At 54.0% G+C, this 21390-nt stretch overlaps 1 protein-coding gene across 1 annotated transcript; it reads right to left on the bottom strand.

The window, feature by feature from the left end:
- Positions 1-2835: 2835 nt before the first annotated feature.
- Positions 2836-20222, bottom strand: DUSP22 (dual specificity phosphatase 22; the record flags this gene model as incomplete). Its single annotated transcript, XM_056107774.1, has 4 exons — positions 2836-3151; positions 4043-4214; positions 6806-6880; positions 20173-20222. Coding segments are annotated over 4 exons (477 nt in total), but the record flags the coding sequence as incomplete, so codon positions are not given.
- Positions 20223-21390: the final 1168 nt, after the last annotated feature.

Here is a 21390-nt window from a genome sequence, read left to right as displayed (position 1 = left end):
ACCCTACCCGCTGTGCTACTGTTCCAGCCCCAGGCTGTCAGCCTTTGGCCTGGATCAGGACTGTCCCTGGAAAACCTGTTCCCTCCCTCTTCATCCTCTTGCAGGGACCTGCTCACGGTGGGGAATCTGGGATGCTCCGGCTCGGAGTCCTCTAAGCCTGTATCACAGGCAGGTCAGTGCCCCAGAGGGCAAGTAAGGGCTCACAGGCTGTGGGGGGCACTAACAGAAGGTGTCCTTCTCGTCACCCCCCACCCCACTCCCCACCCTGAGACCCCCTGCTATGAGGCTGCAGGCACTGCCTCCATCTGGCCTGCCACCCGCGGTCACAGGCCACGGTCAGTTTCTGCATCACCTTCCAGACCCGTTCACACACCACACCCGCCCGTGGGCTGAGTCCAACTTCCTTCTCAGGGCCTGCGGCCTGTGCACAGCACTGGGTGCAAGGGGCCCTTCCATGGGGCTGGAGCAATAGCACAATGGGTAGGGTGTTTGCCTTGCATGCAGCTGACGCTGACCAGGGTTCGACTCCCAGCATCCCATAAGATCTCCCGAACACCGCCAGGAGGAATTCCTGAGTGCAGAGCCAGGAGGAACCCCTGAGCATCGCTGGGTGTGACCCAAAAAGAAAAAAAAACAAAAAAAACCCATCAAAACAACAACAAAAAACCAACAAAGGGCCCTTCCGCAGGTGCAGGGTCAGCACCCCCAGGGCCAGGGCTGTGTAGGCTTTGCACGGCAAGGCAAGGTCCCCTGTCGCTGCAAGGTCCCCCAAGCACTTCAAGGCTGGGTGTGACCCTTCACCCCCTCCCCCTGCCCCAAATCATCCCGAAGCAACCAGAACTCAGCACCCATATTCCCGTCTGTTCACAGCGGGGATGTGTCTCTCTCGGGAAACGAATTCACTTATGTTTGTAGCTGCCAGAGGAAATCGGGACACCCGGGTCACGTCAGCCCAGACGCCAGGTGGCACTGCCCGCGGGGACCGACGCCCGGGACATTCGCGCTTCTCCTAGGGCAAGAACACGGACGCGGGGAGGCAGCGTTTGGTCGAGTTGCCCTTTATTGACATACATGGGGAGTTTCGTGGTGAATTCCGCCCTGGAGAGCACAGCCCCGAGGGAATGTGCCGAGAGCTCCTTCCCCGGGCCGGGCAATGCAGGATCACGGGAGCTGCTTACGCAGCAGCTCAATCCTCCGGAGAGGCCACAGGGATTGCCACACAAGGCCTGGCGCCTCCCCGACGGCCCCCTCCCTGGCTCACGCGCGGCCTGTGTTCCCCCCCCCCCCCTACACACACACACACACACACACACACACACACACACACACACACACGGCCGCCACCACGGGGGACGGTATAAGATGCAAGACGCGTGTCGGGATTCTGTCTGCAACAGGGGCAGAAGAAGAAAACGACCCTCGAGGTCGCTTTCCCGGCTACGATCATCATCATCATCACTTATTTATTTATTTTTTAATTTTGGCAGCCACCGGCCTAAGCTCTGGGGGCGCTGCCACGTTTCAGACACTTCAGGCCCGTGACAGTCTTCTGAGAAAGGCCCAGTACTTCAGAAGGCCCGGAGCGGCTGTGGAGAAAGGACAGGTCTGGCAAGCAACGCCCAAGCGACATCTCCAGAACACCCCCAGGAGCACGGTCAACACTGGCGGCCGCAGCGCCGGGCCGAGGTCCTCGGCACTCTTGCCTGTTCGCCTGATTACGTTTCTTTTTTGGTTGCAAGAAAATGGACTTCCGGGCAGTGCTGCCGGGGCCGTGGGTGGGCGACTCGAGGGTCCGTTTCCGCTCTCACTGTTTGGGGTGCGTCCACTGTGGGACAACACGTGGCCTGTAGCTTGGTTCAATTTCTTACAGGGGCCACACCCAGCAGTGCTCGGAGGGGACCGGGGAATGGCACCCGGGGCCTCCCGCAGGCTAAGCCCGTCTGTCTGTGCCGCCCAAGCTACATCCCAGGCCGGCGGCTTCTCTCCAGTGGGGGAGACTCACCACATTGTCATTCATGTAGTTCCCTGCACCCACATCCCCCTGGCCGGGCTCGTCTGGGCTAGGGATGGATGGAGGTCTCCCCCTCCACCCCCAAGTGGAAGACTTTAAAGATCTCAAAGCCACAGATGTGTCGCCCTGGGCTTCCGGAGCCTTTGTGACTGGCCTCCTCTTGGGGGCAGAGGACAGGAAGGACGAGAGCCCCTGAGTGAGGTAGCTGAGAGCAGAGATCAAGCCCGCCACAGATGCGCAAAGTCCCGGTGTTCGTGTGTCTCCAGCTTGTGCAGACAGACCGCCACCAGCCCTCCCTGCCCCCTGCCTGTCCTTCCCGGCCCCGGTGGTGGCGGCTAGGGACTCCGCCATAGGGAGAGCAGCCAGGCTGCAGCTGGGAAGGCTGTGGACGTGAGGCTCAGGGGACAGGGCCAGGCACCCGGGGTGGCGTCCAGCGTGGCCGAGATCCAACACGGGGCGAGGGGCCCTGACCCCAGGCCTTGAGAAGCCTCAGGCAGGGGCACTGTCCTTAACAACCCCCCTCTCCCCGCCCTTTCCAGAACCCCTGGAGAGGGAGCCTGGTCCTTGGATTCCCCCCACCGCCTTGTTGGGGGGCAGCTGTCGCCTTCAGCCTTCCCTTGCGGCGGCTCCCGCGGGCAAGGATGGAGATGCTGATGCTGGTGCTGATGCAGGCGTTGCCGGTCCACCAGGGCCCGCGCCCAGAGCTCACCGCGCATGCTCAGTCGCCCGCACGCCCACACACAGCAGCAAGCCCAGGCGGGGCGGGGGGCACCGAGGGGAGGGCCCAGGGCTGCGGGTGTGGTGGGGGGGGCGGCAAGCCCAGCAGGGAAGGGGCGAGAGTCCACCTGGGCACCCCCGGCCGTGCTGTCCTCCAGGGCACCCGGCAGCCAGCGGGAAGGCGGCGCGCAGACAAGCGGGCGGGAGGGCGGCGGCGTTGGCGGCGGCACCCAGGGGTGGGCGTTAGGTCTCGCTGCTGTAGTTGCCATAGGCCAGCGGCAGGGCCTGGAAGCTGCTCCACCGCCTGGCGCCGGGCTGCGGCTCCACGCGGACCTGCTCTTTATATTTACCGAGGATGCTTTGGGCTTCTTCGGCATCCCGCAGGGGGCTCTCGCCAAACTCCTCCTTCAGCCACTGCCGGTACTGGGGGGCGAGAAGGTGGGAGGGGGGGAGGCAGGGATAGACCGTCACTGGCTTGTGCACATGCCTGCAACCCCCCTCCCGCCCTCCCTGACAACTTCAGGGAGCACAGAGCAACAAGTGGGGGGGGGGAGGAAGAGAACCGAGCACTGGGCAATTTGGGGCTGGGGCTGGGCCAGAGATGCCACCTGGGGTGGCGGGAGGGATAGCACAGCGGGGAGGGTGTTTGCCTTGCATGTGGCCCACCCGGGTTCGGTTCCCAGCATCCCATACGGTCCTCCCCTCGAGCGAGCACCGCCAGGAGTCATTCCTGAGTGCAGAGCCAGGAGGAACCTCTGAGCATCGCCGGGTGTGACCCCAAAAAGCACTGTCACGGTCACGGTCCTCCTGTTGTTCATCGATTTGCTCGAGCGGGCCCAGTAACGTCTCCATTGGAGACTTTGTTGTTACTGTGTTTGGCATTTTGAATACGTCACGGGTAGCTTGCCGGGCTCTCTGAGAGGGGCGGAGGAATCGAACTCGGGTGGGCCATGTTGGCTGCGTGCAAGGCAAACGCCCTACCGCTGTGCTATCGCTCCAGCACCAAGGGCTTCTTCCAGGGGTGGGTCCAAGCCAACGGAAACGCCCAGCAAGTGGCACTTGGCCGCAAGGTGGAGGGTGTGTGTGTGTGTGTGTGTGTGTGTGTGTGTGTGTGTGAAGCAGCAGCTGAGCTGGGTCCAACCCTCCTGGATGCCGCCGATGCCAAGTCGAAGGGTAGCATACGAGCGGGGGTCCCCTAACCTGATGGGCCCCAGGCGCCGGCCTCAGCTCCCACTGCTGTCTTTTGAGGCAGGCACAGGTCAGGGGCATCTCCCAGGGGCTGCCCACCCGCCCACGGTGCCCCCGCAGACGTACCTGGTGGACCTCGTGTTTCTCGAACTCCTGAAGCTGCTTCTGGAAGCCCAGGTTGGGGTTGGCGCAGGAGCGGCCGGCCCGCACGGTGTGCAGGGCATCCTCCCAGCCGAAGTCGGTGACTGTCATGATGTAGGCGATGACCAGCGTCACGCTCCTGGAGACGCCGGCCAGGCTGCGGGCCGAGAGAGAAAACGGGGTGAGATGGACCAGGGACGCACGTGGCCACTGGTAACGCCCGTCCCAGCAGGTCATCCTGTTGTGGTTGGGGGGGGGGGAGATGGGGACAGCAGGCTAGGGCAGGTCCAGAAGAGTCCTTGGAAACAGAGGCACGGTCCGGCGTACTCGGGTATCCGGAAGCCCTAGGTCTCTGGTCTAGTCTCCACTTCTGATGTTCTGCGGCCAAGGGTGCAAAATTTACTACTGACTCAGAGGCTCATCTGAGTTTTCAGGGACACACCACTGGAATGATTTCCTTCCTTCCCCTCCTGAACCCCTCTTTACTTTTTATTTTATCTTATTATTTTTTTTTCCCTTCGCCTTTTGGGCCACACCAGGTGATGCGCAGAGGTCACTCCTGGCTCATGCACTCAGGAATTACTCCTGGTGGTACTCGGGGGACCCTATGGGATGCTGGGAATCAAACGGGGGTATTGGCCACATGCAAGGCAAACGCCCTACCCGCTGAGCTATTGCTCCAGCCCCCTGAGCCCCTCTATAGACCATCCCCCTATTACCTGTGACAAATGGAAGAAAGCAAGATCACGACGGGACAAGGGGCCTGGGGATCTATGCGGTGAACCCATTTATGACGTGCCCTGATTGGTGAGATGTGTTTGCCGCCAAGCCCCGTGTTCTTACTGGCTGGATGAGAGGGGGCACCTCTGATTTATCGCCTATACGCCCTGAGCCACCCTGGGGTGTCTGCGACGTCACCCCGCGGGGCCGCCGGCCTGTGCCCGCCGTGTGCCTCAGGTGTGAGGCCCGCGTACAGTCGTTATCTCTGCGGCAGCGGGCTGAGTAATGGGACCAATTTTAAACGCTCATGCAAACGACCGCGGTCACAGAGGCTGTGCCGCGTCAGACGTGGAGTGTTTGAGCAACGGTCCAGGACGGGGAAGTTCAGCACCTTTCTCGTTTTTACAAGAGCATGCCTTCACATTTGCACAACTGTCTCAAATACGAATTCCTAGAGTATCGGGCTACGCACATTCAAATACAGTAATAATAATAACAGTCACGATGAAGACCAAGCGCCTCCACGCCGGGCCTCCCCCGGAGCTATCAGAAACAGTGATAGAATTTATTAAAAAAAAAAAAAGAATACATTCTCTGGGTTGCCACTCACAAGATTCTAATTCTCCACGATCTCCAGAGATCGGAGGCAGGGTTTCAGAAGATCCCTTTATTTTTGGTCTTGGGCTCGGGGCTTACTCCTGGCTCTGTGCTCAGGGATCACGCCTGGAGGAGTGTGGGGGAATCCTATAGGTTCCGGGGATCAACCCTGGGCTGGCTGCATGCAAGGCAAGTGCCTTACCCGCTGTGTTCTCTCTCCAGCCCCCCAGAAGACCCCTTGAAATGGCTATGGCTGTACCACCCAATAAGCACTTCAAGTTCAACGCAACTTAACCTCACCGAAGCATTATCCCAGAGGGAGTCTCGGCGCTACTCTTTTTAAAAAGCGAAAGGAAGCATTACACTCTTCCAAGAGAGCCGGACATGCCTGCAGAAGTGCATCTGCAAAGCAAAGTTTTCACTCTCCCCTGACCCTGGATTCTGGGCTACTTACCCCAGAAGCGATCACCAGCTCTCCTGAGGGCCTTTTCTATCTCATGCCCGGGGTCCCTGCAGCCCCAGGGCTTCCAGCAGTCTGAGGAGCCAGAAAGGACCCCTGGGAGAGATGCTGCCTTCTCTGAGGACTTTCCCTGCCACTGCAACTTCTCTTGGGGGTTCCCCAAAAGATCTCTAACTCAGAGGTGCAACTCTGAGTGCACACGGAGTCCGGCACAGAGGCCAGGGCCCGAGTCTAGCCTGCAGCGAGCACACGGCAGCGCTCTGACTCCGGAATGTGGGCTGCAAGCCCCCTGCATCTGGGGGTAAGAGCCGCCTGGGTGCTGCGTGGGGTCCCACGGGCCTGACAGGCTTCCGGAGCAGAGCACGCTCGCTGGGGGGGGGGGGGGGCGGGGGGGGATGGTGGCTTCTCAGCGTAGCCGCATGCAAGGAACTCGAACTTGTTGAAAACTAAGAATCGACTCTGTTTTCATTGCTGTTTTTGTTTTGGAGCTGGGCAGGAGAGGCGCCTTTGGGCCCCATTGGGTGCTGCTCAGGGCTCACCCTGGGCTCTGTGCTCGGGGATCACTCCTGGAGGTGCTCAGGGGACTGAATCGGGGCCCCTGGGTACCCCGGTGCTCTCTCTCCAGCCATCTCCTCCCTTCTTCTCTAGAGCAGAGCCAGTAGGCAGCGGAAACGTTCCCAGCGGCTGATGGGGTCGGAATGACGAGCTGGGTCTAACAGTAATTCAGTGCGACACATCCACAGGGGCCATCCCAACACAGCAGACAAAAAAACACATTTCGGGGATGTGCCTTCAGACACGCAGGGGCTACGTGGGGCGGGGTGAGGAGAGGAGAGGAGAGTTCTAGATCAGGGATGTCGATGGCCTACTTCCCTCCTGTGTTCCCCCCCCCCATAAATCCTATCGTGGAAATGAGGATCCGAGCTCAGGAGAACATTCTCGGTTATTCTGAGGCTGGGGAGCTTACGTACCAGTGGACGAGACAGCCTTCACCCCGAAGCCGGCACTCGTGAATGAACTTGATACTCTCTTTGAAATGCCTTGTCCTGTGGGGAGAAAAGAGAGAGAGAGAGAGAGAGAGAGAGACAGAGAGAGAGAGAGAGAGAGAGAGACAGAGACAGAGACAGAGAGACAGAGACAGAGAGACAGAGAGAGAGAAAAAAGAAAGGAGGAGAAGTGAAATTTCTCTACTTTACTCAACAGAAGATGAAAAGAAAAATTGGCCTGAAGTTTCTCAAAAAAGCTTTAAGATTCTCATGATTTCCAAACCCTGGTTTGCCCCCCCCACCCCTTCAGCCCCCACCAAAGGCCAAGTCAGGGGGTGCTGCTCACTTCCAACCCTTGTTCACGGTGCCCCAGATCACAGCTGCCATTGAACTGCAGGGGTGGGAGGTGGAGGGTGAGATCCCACCCTCTCCCACGGCCCCTCTGCGCACAGCAGCGCCCCAGGGTCCTGCAGGCATGGGAGGCTCCCCGCGAGGGCTGAGGCAAGTTCCCCTGCCATGACCTGGGGACCTCCCAGAGCTCATCCATGCCGGGTTGACCGACCCTGGCCTGGGAAACGGAAGCTGCAAACTGCTCAGTCTGGACACCAGCCGGTGATGGGCAGTGAGTCGCGAGTCCCGTCGGATGCTGGACCCAGGAGCCTTTATCCTTCTGAGCCGCTCAGCGCTGTGCAGTCACTTTCTCTTGCCTCCAGCCCACCTGTGAGCGCACACCTGCACTCAGGGGGGAGTCCGTTCGGGGCGGGTAACAGTAACAGGGTTCCACACGGATCTGGAGAGACCCGTGTCCTCCCTTTAAACGCCGATGGAGGCCAACTCAGTCCCACCTCCCAAGGAAACAGCACCGGCGTCTGCGGGCAGGAGGCGACGTTTTGGTTGCCCTCTCCTTTCGCTTGGCCCCTGGGGTGCCCCATCTGCCCTCCAGTGTCAGAGAAATCGGCGGAAAGAAGAGGCCGGGCTGCGGAGAGAGTTTCCCTGGCGGGTGGGGAAGAAGCTTTCGCTCTCTGTGCCCGGGAGCGGAAGTGAGTGCCAAGGAAAAAAGGCTGCGTCTCACAGCTGGGGCACGGGTGACAAGTGTCCAGAGGTGACAAGTGTCCAGCATGGGAGAGCAGCAGGAAAGCCAGGGCTAAACGGGAGCTGTTGTCCAGCCTGCGAGGCACGGGAGCAAGAGTCACTTAACAGCCATGTTGCCCAGATGCCTGCTCCCTCAGAGAGGTACTGCAGGGAGGTAGGGGTAATCTCAGGGTCTGGCTGGCCACCGAGGCTGGTCCGCAGCTGAGGGGAGTGGGGGGGGGGTCGCAGGGTGCATATCTCTGTCCCCCGGCTGGCACCCCTGCCATTGGAGAGTCCCTGAATGGTCATCTCCTTTTTGGATTGCTCTTTGTGGGTCTCCTGGTCTGAGAGGAGACAGGCAGGGAGGATGTCCACTGTCACCGGTTTTACTCAACAGTAACCAGAAAGTCAAACTAGAGAAGAGTTTCAGCTGCCCAGTGGGTATTTGGGGGGGGGGGGGGAGAACACCTCTCTACAGAGTCCTCCGGGCAAGAAGGACTTGGAAGGGAGGGCCTGGGGGACAAGGTGGCTGGTACCGAGGTGCTGCAGGTGTTGCCAAGGGGACACTGAATCCCTCAGCATGGAAGATCTTCCCCCAGTTATAGATATAAGGAAGCATGGGGTTTACATGCTGGGGTGAGGGCGGGGAGGGGGAGGAGGGAAACAATTCTAACATTCATAAAATCACAAAAATAGAAATCGTGCCAAGTATCTTCCAGACCACAAAGCCACGAATGTCGAGATCAACCATAAAAAGAAAGTGGCGAAAAGACTAAACGCCTGGAAATGAAATATCACATTGCCCACTGACAATGGATGGGACTGAAGAAGAAATCAAACGCGTCCTCGAAACAAATGAGAATGAAGACACCAACAACCAGAACCTACAGGATACAGTAAAACATGTATTAAGGGGGAAATTTATAGCCATCCAAACACACACCCAGAAGAAAGGGCTCAAATCAATGATCTAATGTTGGATATAAAGCTAGAAAAAGAATAACAAATGAATCCCAAAGCAAATAAAAGGCAGAAGACACTAAAAATTAGAGTGGAAATCAATGATATAGAATGGAAAAAAAATTACAAATGACCAGTGAAACCAGGAGTTGGTTCTTTAAGAGTAAATAAGATTGAGAAACCCTTAGGTAGCTTCACTAAGAAGGGGGGAGGAGAAAACAGAGAGAGAGAGAGAGAGAGAGAGAGAGAGAGAGAGAGAGAGAGAGAGAGAGAATTAGATGACAGGGAAGAAATCACAACAGACACCTCAAAAATACAAAAAAAAAATCATGAGGTTACCATGAACAACTTTATGTTACCAAGCTGGGGATCTTTAAAGAAACAGACAAAATCTTAGAATCACACAACTCCCAAGATAAAAGGAAACAGAAAACCTGAACTGATCACTCTTGAGTAAATAAATTAAAAACAGGAGTGAAAAATCTCCCCAAGAACAAAAGCCCTAGTGCAGATGGAGTCACCAATGAGTTCTACCAGAACTTAAAATAAATCTTGGTACCCAAGTTCTTTCAAAATATTGGGGAAACAGTAGTCTGCCCTAAACAGCTTTCATGAAGCCAATATCACATTGATGCCTAAAACAGAGACACTACTAGAAAAGAAAATTTCTGGTCAATATGTCTGATGAACATGGGTGCAAAGATTCTCAACAAAATTCCTGCGAACCTAATCCAGTAAGAAAACAAAAGGATTACACACCATGCTTGTATCAGTTTCATCCCAGGGAAAAAAGAATGGTTCAACATATGCAAATAAATTAATATGAAAAAACATATCAACAAAAATAAAGATAAGAACTATATAGTCTTATACCATCTTATCATCTAGTTCTTACTCTGGAGAACCTGGCAGGCTACCAAAAGTATCCTGCCCGCATGGCAGAGTCTGGCAAACTCCCCGTGGCGTATTCAATATGCCAAAAACCAGTAACAATGATGGGTCTCATTCTCCTCACCCTGAAAGACCCTTGAATGTGGCACTTTTGAAAATCTCAGGGCTAGGACGAAGGAGATGTTACTGGGGCCTCCTCGAGGCAATCGATGAACAACAGGATGACAGCAATACAGTGATAGTCTTATAAAGCAATGCAGAGAAGGCTTCTGATAAGCTCCAATACCCACTTATGATTTAAAAAGAAACCTCCAGAAATAGGAACAGAAGGAACATACCTCAAGATAGTAACACCATGTACAACAAACCCACCTAACATCATATTCAACAGAGAAAAACCGGGTCTTTCCCCAGAGATCAGGCACAAGACAGAAATTTCTACTGTCCTCGCTCTTATTCAGCACAGTTTTGGAAGGCCTCACCACAGCAATCAGTCAAGAAAAAGATACCGAAGGAAATTCAAATTGGAAATGACGGAATCAAATCATCACTATCTGCAGATGACATGATAGTATACACTGAAAATACTAAAGACTCCACCAAAAACATCCTAGAAATAATAAACCAATACAGCAAGTAGCAGGTTACAAAATTAATACACAAAAAATCTATTGCATTTCTGTATACAAATAATGAACTAGAAGAAAACTTTCAGAGGTATCCCCTTCAAAATAGTGCCCCCACACAGCACATGCCAGAATCAACTTAACAAGGGAGCTGAGAAATCTAAGAGAAAAAGAAGACACTAAGAAATGGAAAGACATTCCCTGTTCATGAGATGGAAGGACCAACATTGTTAAAATGACCATCCCACCAAAGTACTCTACATATTCAATGCAATACCCATGAAAATCCCAATTACTTTTTTAAAAAAAGACACAGGCAAACACTACTAAAATTTGTATGGAGCCATAAAACTCCCCAAAGAGTCAAAATCAATATGAAGAAAATAAATATGGGAGGCATTGCATTTCCCACCTTTGGACTGTACTGCAAGGGTATCACTGTCCTCCCGTTGTTCATCGATTTGCTCGAGCGGGCCCAGTAACGTCTCCATTGGAGACTTTGTTGTTACTGTGTTTGGCATATCAAATACGTCACGGGGAGCTTGCCAGGCTCTGCCATGCGGGTGAGATACTCTTGGTAGCTTGCCGGGCTCTCCGAGAGGGGCGGAGGAATCGAACTCGGGTCGGCCATGTTGGCTGCATGCAAGGCAAACGCCCTACCGCTGTACTATCGCTCCAGCCCATATATGCAAGGGTATAATAATCAAAACTGCATGGTACTAGAATTAAGACAGATCTGTAGGCCAACAGAATAGATCTAAGAGTCCTGAGCTAAGTCCCCAGGTTTATGGAAAGCTAATCTCTGGTAAAGGAGCTAAATGTATGGAGTGGAGCAAAGAAAATCCCTTCAACAAATGGTGCTGGGAAAACTGGATGGACACGTATAAAATTAAAAAAAATTAGAATCATACCTCGCACCATTTACAAACGCAAACTCAAAATATTAACTAATACATAGGAGTATTAACCAATACATATTAAAAAAAGTATTAACCAATACATATAAACCTATATATTAACCAAGACATTTTTATTGGCAAAACTCTACAGAAAATTGACTCCAGAAGAGTTTTCAAAGAGATGACCTCAATGGCAAAAACAACAAAAACAAACATGGGTCTATATCACATTAAAAAGCTACCACCTAGTGAAAGAAACTCAAGCTCTAATAAGTAGACACTCCACTTCCACTTTTTATTATGGGAGACAATACTTAATATGCGAGAAAATATTTGCACACAGTACAACAGATGGAGGTTTGATATCAAAGATCTATAAACCAAGCACTCACAAAACTCAACAACAAAAAGTTCAATGAACCCATCCACAAATGGAGCAAGAAAATGAACAGACACTTCCCCCAAGAAGACATATAGATGGTCGACAGGCATAAGAAAAAAGTGTTCATTGTCATTAATGATTCGAGAAATCCAAGTCAGAACAACAATGAGATACCATCTCACACCTGTGGGAATGGCACATATCAGAAAGTCTGAAAACAGTCAGTGGTGGCATGGTTGTGGTGTGAAAGGTGGGAACATCCTCTAGTTCAGCCTCTATGAAATGCAACAGGAAGATCTATGCAAAAAAAAAATAGGAATAGAGTGGCTGGAGTGATAGCACAGCAGGTAAGGCACTTGCCTTTCATGCAGCCGACCCAGGTTCAATTTCCAGTATCCCATATGGTTCCCCAAGCACTACCAGAAATAATCCCTGAGCATCACTGAGTGGGGTCCGAAAAAACAAACTTTAAAAAAGGAATATACTCCCATATGACCCAGTGATAACTACTTCTTGCCATCTATCCCCCAAACTCAAACACATTAATTTGAAAGGATCTGTGCACACTTGTGTTCTCCGTCACACTTAGTACCATAGCCGAGATTTGGAAACAACCCAAATGCTCAACTATGGGCGAATGAGTCAAGAAGTTGTGGTATACCAACACCCAAAAGGAGAGAGAGAACACAAGGGATCGCCCTGCCACAGAGGCAGGGTGAGATGGGAGGGATGGGGGTGGGAGGGATATTATCCATGGTGGTGGAAAATGGGCACTGGTGGAGGAATGGGTATTCGATCATTGAATAACTGAAACCCAAGCACAAAAAATTGTAAATCTACAACTGTACCTCATGGTGTTTAAAAAAAAAAATTTCGGAATTTCAAAATCACGTGGCCCTACTGCAGCCACGCGACATCATGTTATTCATAACCAGAAATAGAACACAAATTGTCTACTGTTGCCTTTTCAGCAGATCTGAGTGTTGGGGTAAAATCTCAAATAATAATAGTGGGTTTGGTGTCAAAATATTGAATGTGTTCAAAGTAGAGAGAGAGTAATGTGGAAATCATCTGCCCCACAGGTATGGGGAGGGTGTGGGATGGGGGCATACTGGGATTTTTGGTGGTGGAGAATGGGCACTGGTGAAGGTATGGGTGTTTCATTGTATGACCGAGACTTAGACCCGAAAGCTTTGTAACTGCTCTCACGGTGATTCAATAAATAAAATTATAAAAAAAAAAACAAAGAAGTTGTGGTATACATACATAAAGGCATACTACATGGCACTAAGAAAGAACAACATCATGCAATTCTCAGCAGCAAGGATGGAACTAGAGGGTATCGTGCCGAGAAGTCAGTCGGGAGGACAGGGACAGATACAGAATGATCTCTCTCATAGGCAGGACTTAGAAATTCAAAGCCAGTTGGTGCCAGAGAGGTCATACAGCAGGTAAGGTATATTACCTGCCGCTAACCCGGGTTCCGTCACTGGCACCCCGCTATGGTCCCCTGAGCAGCATTGGGAGTGACCCCTTAGTCCAGAGCCAGGAGTACGCCCTGAGCATTGCTGGGTGTAGCCAAAAAAAAATCAACCAAGCAAACAGACACAGCCAAGGTGGGAACAAAGGGCGGAGAGAACGGGAGATCTGATCCATGCAACTGGGCTGGTTGCCGGGGTTGAGGGTGAGGACGCTGGGGTCCTTGTGGCAGGGATATAACTACACCGGTGACCGGCGGGTGTGGCATTGGAATTATGCGGATGGGAAACCATCATTAACAGGACTGTTACCCACAGGATCCCAAACAATAAGAAAGAAATATAGAGGGGGTAGATCAAGAGACCCTTCACCCTCCCGCCCCAGAATGACAGAGCAGGGTGCGGTGTGTGGCCAGAGTCCAGAGCTGGGGTGTGGTGGGGAGCCAGGCGGCCCCTCATTCCCTCCAGCCTCCCCTTCGGCCACTGGGCACAGCAGCGGGGAGCAGTGCTGGGGCAGCCTGGAGCGTGTCGCGCCAGGGTGTGGGGTGACGCCGACCCGGGCCGCCTGGTCCTGACTCAGAGACATTCCTTGAAGCGTCTTTTCGTCTTTTCGCAGAAAAGCCAGAGTCCGGCGGCGGGCTCCCTCCTGGGGCGAGCTGCGGGGGTGCAGGGGGGTATTTCCAGGGAAGCTAATGACATAAGCCCGGGGTCATGGAGCACCCCCACTCTGGGCTGGGAAATACCCACCCGGAGCCTCGCTCCAAGCCCGGGCAGGAGGCCCGAGGGCCGGTGGCAGTTTCAACGTGTGCAGGTTCCCCATTCCTGCCGACGCTGGTTTCTCTTCATCTTCCACTTCGGCCCAGTTCCCACCCGCGGGCGCCGGCTGGGTGTGTGAAGAGGAAAGGACGGACGGCTCCACACACGGGTCACAGCTGTGTACGGGCCCCACGGCCACTGGCCTCCCTGCGGGGACAGCGGGGCCGAGCAGGGAGCGTCTCTGGGGGCTCGGCACACAGCCCACCAGCCCCCACGGTCCCTTTCTCCTCAGAACAGGGGCACCCCAAGCCCTCCCACCCTGTCCAGATGGCCAGACTGGCCAGGGCTGGGTCAGGCCTTCCCCAACAGGACCAGAGGGGGCTCTCGGAAAGGAGCTGGTGACGCAGACAGATGTACCCCCCTCCACACACTCGAGGCTCAGTTCTGGAGGCTGTACCCCTGAGGGGCCCAGAAGCTGTGGAGGAATCAGAGGCAGCTGACCTGTAGGAGGGTCTCTGAGGGCCTGAGAAAGAGCCCAGAGATCCGACCGAGCCCCCTGAACGAAACTGTATCCTGCCTTACACACACACACACACACACACACACACACACACACACACGAGCACACACATGCATACATACACGCACGTACACACGCACACACATGCACATACACACATGCACGCACACACACCTTTCTCTCTCTGTCTCTGTCTCTCTGTCTCTCTGTCTCTCTCTCTCCAGCCAGTGGACCCAGACCAGGTTGGAGGGGAGCACCGCAAGAGCCGTGAGCCAGGAGGCACGGTCACCTGCCCACGAGGATAGGAGAAAGCAGATGCGAAGGATGCAGGAAGGGCAGCGCCCCGAGGTGGTCCTGGCTGCAGAGAGGGGAGCTTTCCTGCAGACGGGGGACCCATCTCTTGGGGCCCTGGTTCTGACTTGTCGGCTGTCTGGGCCGGACCCTGTGGTGCTCAGGGATCACTCCCAGTGAGCTCCACAGACACCTGAATTGGCCACACACAAGTCCAGAGCCCTCCCTGCCGGGCTATCGCTCCGGCCCTCTTGGCGCTGGTTCTGGGAGAGGAGCCCAGAGCCCAGAGAACTTCCTGGAAAGAACCCACTGGGGCGAGACGCTGGCGGGGTCACCGTCTGGGAGCACCAAGGATCATTCCTGCTCCACCAGCAGGATGGCCGGGCAGGGTGGCGCCTGGAACAGGCATCAAACTCGACGAGTCCACGCTCACACCCACAGTCCTGTCTGCACTGCCACCCCGGGAGGATTTGGGGGCATGTCCGGGTCCGTCTCCTTCTGTCAGAGGAGCCAACTGCGAGGCCATTTCCCAGCTCCCTTTCAGCTCCAGAAACACCAGGCGAGAAGTCGCCGTCTGCTCTTCAGGACGGTGTTTGGACTTGCACGAGGTAGGCGCTGTGTGTTCCTTCTTCCCACATTTCCTGCCGTTCGGCCTCCAGCAGGACGAGCACGTCCTCGGGAGCTGTGTGCATGTGTGCGTGTGCACGTGTGCGTGTGCGTGTGGGTTATGCTGGTGTGACTGTGCGCGTGCCTTGGTCTGGAAGCAGGACCACGACCCTCCCGGGGCCACCAACTTCTGATCTGGCAAAACCGCTCTCAAAGAAAGCAAGTTGGGCCGGAGCGATAGCACAGCAGGAAGGGCATTTGCCTTGCACACGGCTGACCCGGGTTCGATCCCCGGCATCCCATAGGGCCCCCTGAGCACCGCCAGGAGTAATTCTTGAGTAGCAGAGCCAGGAGTAACCCCTGAGAATCGCCGGGTGTGACCCAAAAAGAAAAAAAAAATTCAAGTAAAGACTCCAGGAAAAGAGTGCAGTGGGAAACCCAAGACCTCAGCTACACTAAAGCCGACACACACCCCGGCGGCGGCAGAGGGCCTCAAACAAGCCGGCCCGTGGGGGTTTAGACACTCTTGTGTCTTTACTGCTCTTGTCTCTGCTCCCCACAAAAACCTCAAGAAACGTAGAAGCTTGCTTGATGCTCCAACCGCTGAGGGTCACAGCCGCTCTCGAGTGATGCAATGCCGCTGACTCCAGTCCAGCGTGGGCCAAACTCTCGGGGACAGGCAGGCAAGAGGACCAATTCGAAGGACACAGTCTGCCGGGCACGGCGGCAGGAGAACAAGGGAAGTGAGTCCCCCGCTCTCCGACCATTCCCTCTCCAAATCCAGCCATCCTGCTTACTGGAGGCGGCAGAAAATAGAATCTTATTTTTGAAAATGCTTCGTGTTCATAAAAACACTTTCACTCCTCCACTGAATACGGCCAAAAAAAAAAAAATCTCTGAGCTCGGCATTTTGCAGACGAGAGAGAAGGGAGATTTGAGAGACACACGCTGCAGGAAGTTCAGAAAGAAAGCAAAAGCAAACCACCTTGTTTCCCAAAGCCTTTGCCCTCTGACCCCGTCCTCCAGGACGACGGGGAGCCTGGGCCTCTGATCCAAACGCGAGTGCCTCAGTGGCCACAAACCATGGTCAGGCCAGCCGCCTGAGAACTTGAACTTTCACATTTCCTGGCTCGGTGAGGCAAGGTGGTTGGGGGGGACCAAGCGAAAATTCTACCGTGTTACTGTTATCTCACAGCAGGTCTGCGTACTCGAAGTTCCTGGAAGAGAACGGGGTGGGGCTGGGTTTGTGTATGTGTGTTTGTTGGGGTGTGTGTGTGGGGGGGGTGGTGGGTGGGGTGGTGGCGTTGTGAGGATTAAGGCCAAGATAGAAAATTGACCTTTCGGGGCTGGTGCGATAGCACAGCAGGGAGGGTGTTTGCCCTGCATGCAGCCGACCCGGGTTCGATTCCCAGCATCCCATGTGGTCCCCCGAACACCGCCAGGAGTAATTCCTGAGTTCAAAGCCAGGAGTAACCTCTGTGAATGGCCGGGTGTGACCCAAAAAGAAAGAAAAAGAAAAAAAAAAGAAAGCAAATTGACCTTTCTGGGCCATCTGCCCCCTCTGCAGACCCAGCGAAAGCACGGCTGGGAAAGGTTGGCTGATGGCATCTTACTAAGCAGAATTCTTGTGGAAGGGCCTGTCGTGGGAGATGGAGGAGAGCAAAGTGTGTCCCGGACTGTAACATTTACAATCTGCAACTTAGGGCACCATAACCAGCACCGCAGGCCTCTCGAGGTCATTCCAATGCAGCGGGCAGCAAGAGCGAGACCTCTCTGGACCGACAAAGGATGCCGGTCTGTCCTGGTCTGGGCTCCTAGGGCATAATTTCTAAGCAACAGTCAAGACAGACCTAGCTATGGTCACACAGCTCCACGATTTCAGAGCTCCTTAACCTACCGAGTGACCCTGCCGTGCCTGGTGGAAAGTCGCCAGCCCCATGGAACTGTGGGCGGGCGAGGACATGGGGAGGGAATCCCGGCACGGATGCGTCCCAAGCATCAGGAAACCTCCCCCTCTCCCCCGAGTCTCACGTGTGTCCCCAAGCCCACGCCAACAGGGGGCCCGGCTGCCGTCTGCAAGATGACGGCTGGGCTTGATTTTCCAACACGGTCTTGGAGCGTCCTGGCAAGCTCAGAGGGGCACCGTCACGCACAGCTCCTCTGGCCACCCGTGTGCGCTGTTCCAGCCGACGTCTGCGGAAACCGCAGCCCCTGACACAAGCCCACACTCTCTGTCCTGGGAGTGCTCAGGGGAACGCACGTGGTGCTGGGGCTCGAACCCGGGCTGGCCACAGACAAGACGAGTATCTAATCCACTCTCTGGCTCTCTGGTCCCGAAATCACACAGCTCACCAGCCTGCGGGTGGCTCTGGAGCAGGAGAGACGCCAGACCAACCTCACGGTGACCCTCTGAGTGCAGGTGACTGCAGTGTTTGAACTGAACTTTGTTTCATTTCTCCCAAGAAGATCCGAATGAATCCGGGGGAACACGGGGACTCAGAGAAGCAGGTGCTGCCTGTCCTGTCCCCTCCTCTGTACTGAAGTGTGCGGGGCGTGTCACCCATCGATCCCCGAGCACCCACCCTCCTCTCCGCTACCTTGCCGTCTGTCTCCAGGCAGAGGAATGCACGTTCCACACGGAACATCGCCGCTTTCCGAACTGCTGGTGCCCCCTGAGAAAAGCATTGCCTGCAGGATTTCATCCCCGCGGCCAGGTCTCATTTGTCTGATGAGAGGACCGAGAGTCGGGAGGGTTCCTGTGAGTTGGTCCTGTTAGCCGGAAGCAGCTCTAACCCCAAGGTTCCAGGCACGGGGCCTGCCAAATGCATATGTCAGCTCAGTGTGGCTCCATCTTCGGGTGAGTCCAGGTCTCCGATGACAGTGAGGGCCCCCCTGGAGTCTCCAGGGTGCAGGCGACCACCTACCCCAGAACGGGTGACAACTGGAGTCTTCCAAAGCGGCCTATTGACAGCCGGGCACTGACAGCATTGGGCGATGGCAGAGCTGCCCCTGCAAACAGTCCCCGGGGTCACTTCCTCGCAGATGCACAGCGCCCTTCCAACCACTTCTGTTTCTTGACACGACTCGTCACCAAGGAAGTCGTCTAGTGCCTCCTCCCCTGCTCCAGCTGCCTGCGGGACCCTGGTGAGGCCCACCTCCACCATCCCCTCTTGGCAGGGGGCAGGCTCCAGGAGGGAGGTGTTCATTCCGTCCTCCCATCCTGTCAGAGTCCCATGCCACCCGGCCTGCTCTCTCCCAGGCCTTCCTCCCCGGAACCCGTCTGCCTTGGTCCTGTTTTCAGTTCCAAACAGAGATATCTCGGGGGCTGGAGCGATAGCACAGTGGGGAGGGCGTTTGCCTTGCACACGGCTGACCTGGGTTCAATCCCCGGCATCCCATAGGGTCTCCCCAAGAACCTTGAGGAGTAATTCCTGAGCACAGAGCCAGGAATAACCCCTGAGCATTGCAGGGTGTGACCCAAAAAGAAAAAAAAGAAAGAAAAAAGAACCAGGGAGCTCTCACGCGATTCCCCCTGCCCCGTGACTTCTCAGCATTCTAGAGGGGAACTCTCCAGGGTGGCATGGGCGTCCGTGGATCAGCAGCTTCCGGAACTGCTGACAACCTGTGAGCACCTTCTGATGGCACCTGCAGCAGGTACTAAGCTGAGCTCTGAGGATGAAGCTTCCCAGTCCAAAGGACTTGTGCACGCATGGCTACCCTCTTAGCTCTCAAACTTCCCGACGAAACCTAGTTCCTGGGCATTCTGGGAGGAGGGTGACTGCTTTCTTCCCAGGGGCAACCTCAACCCCTCATGCCCAACTCAGGATACATGCGGGGGTCCTCTGGAGGCGGCTTTCAAGCCATGACCCTACTTCTGTCCCCGGCCTCTGAGCCTGCAAGGCTGAAATCCAAGCTCAGTTGAACTAGAGTCGATGCCACAGTAGCATCTGTCCTGGCGGACTGAGCACTCCAGGGGCTACAGGGTGTGACTGTTCCAGCTCTGAGCTGTTGTGGGGTCTCAGAGACCTCCCCCCGCCACCAGAGCTAGACCCTCCCGGAGCTCCTGAAATGACTATGACCCAGATAACAGAGCAATTACAGCTTCATTTTGTTTGGTTTTGTTTGTTTGGGGGTCACACCTCACAGTGCTCAGGGCTTACTCCTGGCTCTGCACTTAGGGAATCACCCTGGCGGCGGCGATCAGGGGATCATAAGGGGTCACCAGGGATGGAACCCAGGGTGGTGACCGCATGCAAGGCAAATGTCCTCCCCGTTGTACTGGCTCTCTGGCCTGAAAGGTTCTTTTTTAGTGAGAAGCAGATGGAAAGTGGCACCTTACAGGTGGATTTGGCTGCGAGGACACTGGGCACTGGTCTTTCCTAATTCAGAAAGTTCTGATCATTCAATTCTGACAGACCCAGAAGGGCAGAGTCCTGCAGAGAGCCCTGTCATGTGTGGCCTCAGAGAATCTGACAGAAAGCTGCTTCCAAGTGAGATGAGCTTGGGAGTGTGACAGAGCAGGTCAGAGTCTGGTGGGGACTTGGGCAGGCAGGGGCCAGGAAGGATGTGAACAGTCCATTTTTCAGCTCCTAGTCCCACGTTACACTGCAAGGCATTCTGGATATGCTGGGTAAACAGAACCCAGGACTCTCATCCACTCCCCCCTACCGCGCCCCTTTTATTTTGTAATGCAGATTCTGGCTTGGGATGGAAAGGTATCTTGAAGGGTTTGTTTCCCAAAGAATATTAGTACAAACATTAAGATGGAGACATCCTGTATACCAAAAACAAAACAAAACAAAAACAAAACCTCCTCTTAGGATGAACACAGGAAAAGAAAACTTTACTTTAAAAAGCCCAGAAAACACTTACAGGTTCTGAGATGGTGAATCGGCTGCCGGAATGCACAGGTACTTAACTCCCTGTAGAAGGGTGAAAAAAAAAAAAAAGAAAAAAGAAAAAAAAAAGAAATCAAAAAGATGCTACTCAGTGGAGAAAAGGAACTATTTACTCAGGTCAAAAAGTAAAGAATAAAAAGGAGAAGTTTTTCACTCATTTTTTTGTTGTTGCCCAGGGAACGGGGGAAACTTGACGTGAAGGTTCCCACTTATTTTCCCTGACCACGAGGACAATATCCACACTCGCGCTTGCCCCTGGCCTGGAGTTTAGGTGGGGTACAGCAAGGAGTTGGGGAAATATCAGGGCTTTCCGGTAAATAGCAAGTTTTAAAGCGATCATCTTGCATGTTTGTTTACCGAGTCCGCTGAAAAAAACCCAAAAAACTATTACATTTAGGATCATAGCCAGGAAGGAAGCACTGCTGGTGAATATTAGCCACAATGACTAAGAATTATAACGTGACATCCAGTTTTCTGTACCGAAGTCTAATATGAGGAAAGCAATGATTTTGCCCATACCCTGATGGCAGTTTTACCTACTCACAGCAATTTGATTTCTCTTCAGAAGAGTAAATGTGAATATACCAAATAAATACACTGTCTTTAAGTGAATGTCTCAAATTGTGTGTGTGTGTGTGTGTGTGTGTAGGGGGGTGGTTAGCACAAAGATGTTTCTATAAATTCATGCTAGTAAAAAAATCACGCTAAATTTGCTTTATACAACTTATTTGCTGATTCTCTGAAGTGATTTAAAACTATAGTTCCAAAGGTCTTTTTTTTGTGGAGGAGGGAAAGTTCTCGAGAAGAGTTTAGGGTGTGTGGCACTTAACCAACCAGATGAGATGGTTCAATGCCAGGCCCCCCAGGTGCAAAGCTGAAGTGGGTCCAGGTATGTACAGGCTCCTCCAGGGCTACCCAGGGTGCTGGTCTGGGGCCGTGTGGTACCAGGGTTTGAATCTGAGTTTTTGGCACATGCAAATCATATACTCCTGATGATGGGATATGTCCCCAGGCCTTCAAACCATGTAATGTCAAGTTAGATCACAACACCTCAAAACTCGGTGATTCTTGCAAAAGAATCTGGTTCCACGAGGGCTAAACGGACAATTTAACCCGATTTTCTGGTGATCTCATGAGTTCCTCTCGCAGAGTCCGTTTGTCACCACGTCATGCTAATAAGGGGGGAAGGGCC

Source organism: Sorex fumeus, unplaced genomic scaffold (assembly GCF_029834395.1).
Source record: "Sorex fumeus unplaced genomic scaffold, SorFum_2.1 ptg000175l, whole genome shotgun sequence".
Lineage (NCBI taxonomy): Eukaryota > Metazoa > Chordata > Mammalia > Eulipotyphla > Soricidae > Sorex > Sorex fumeus.
Note: the sequence above shows the minus strand (reverse complement) of the source record. Positions and strands in the feature narration are given on the sequence as shown.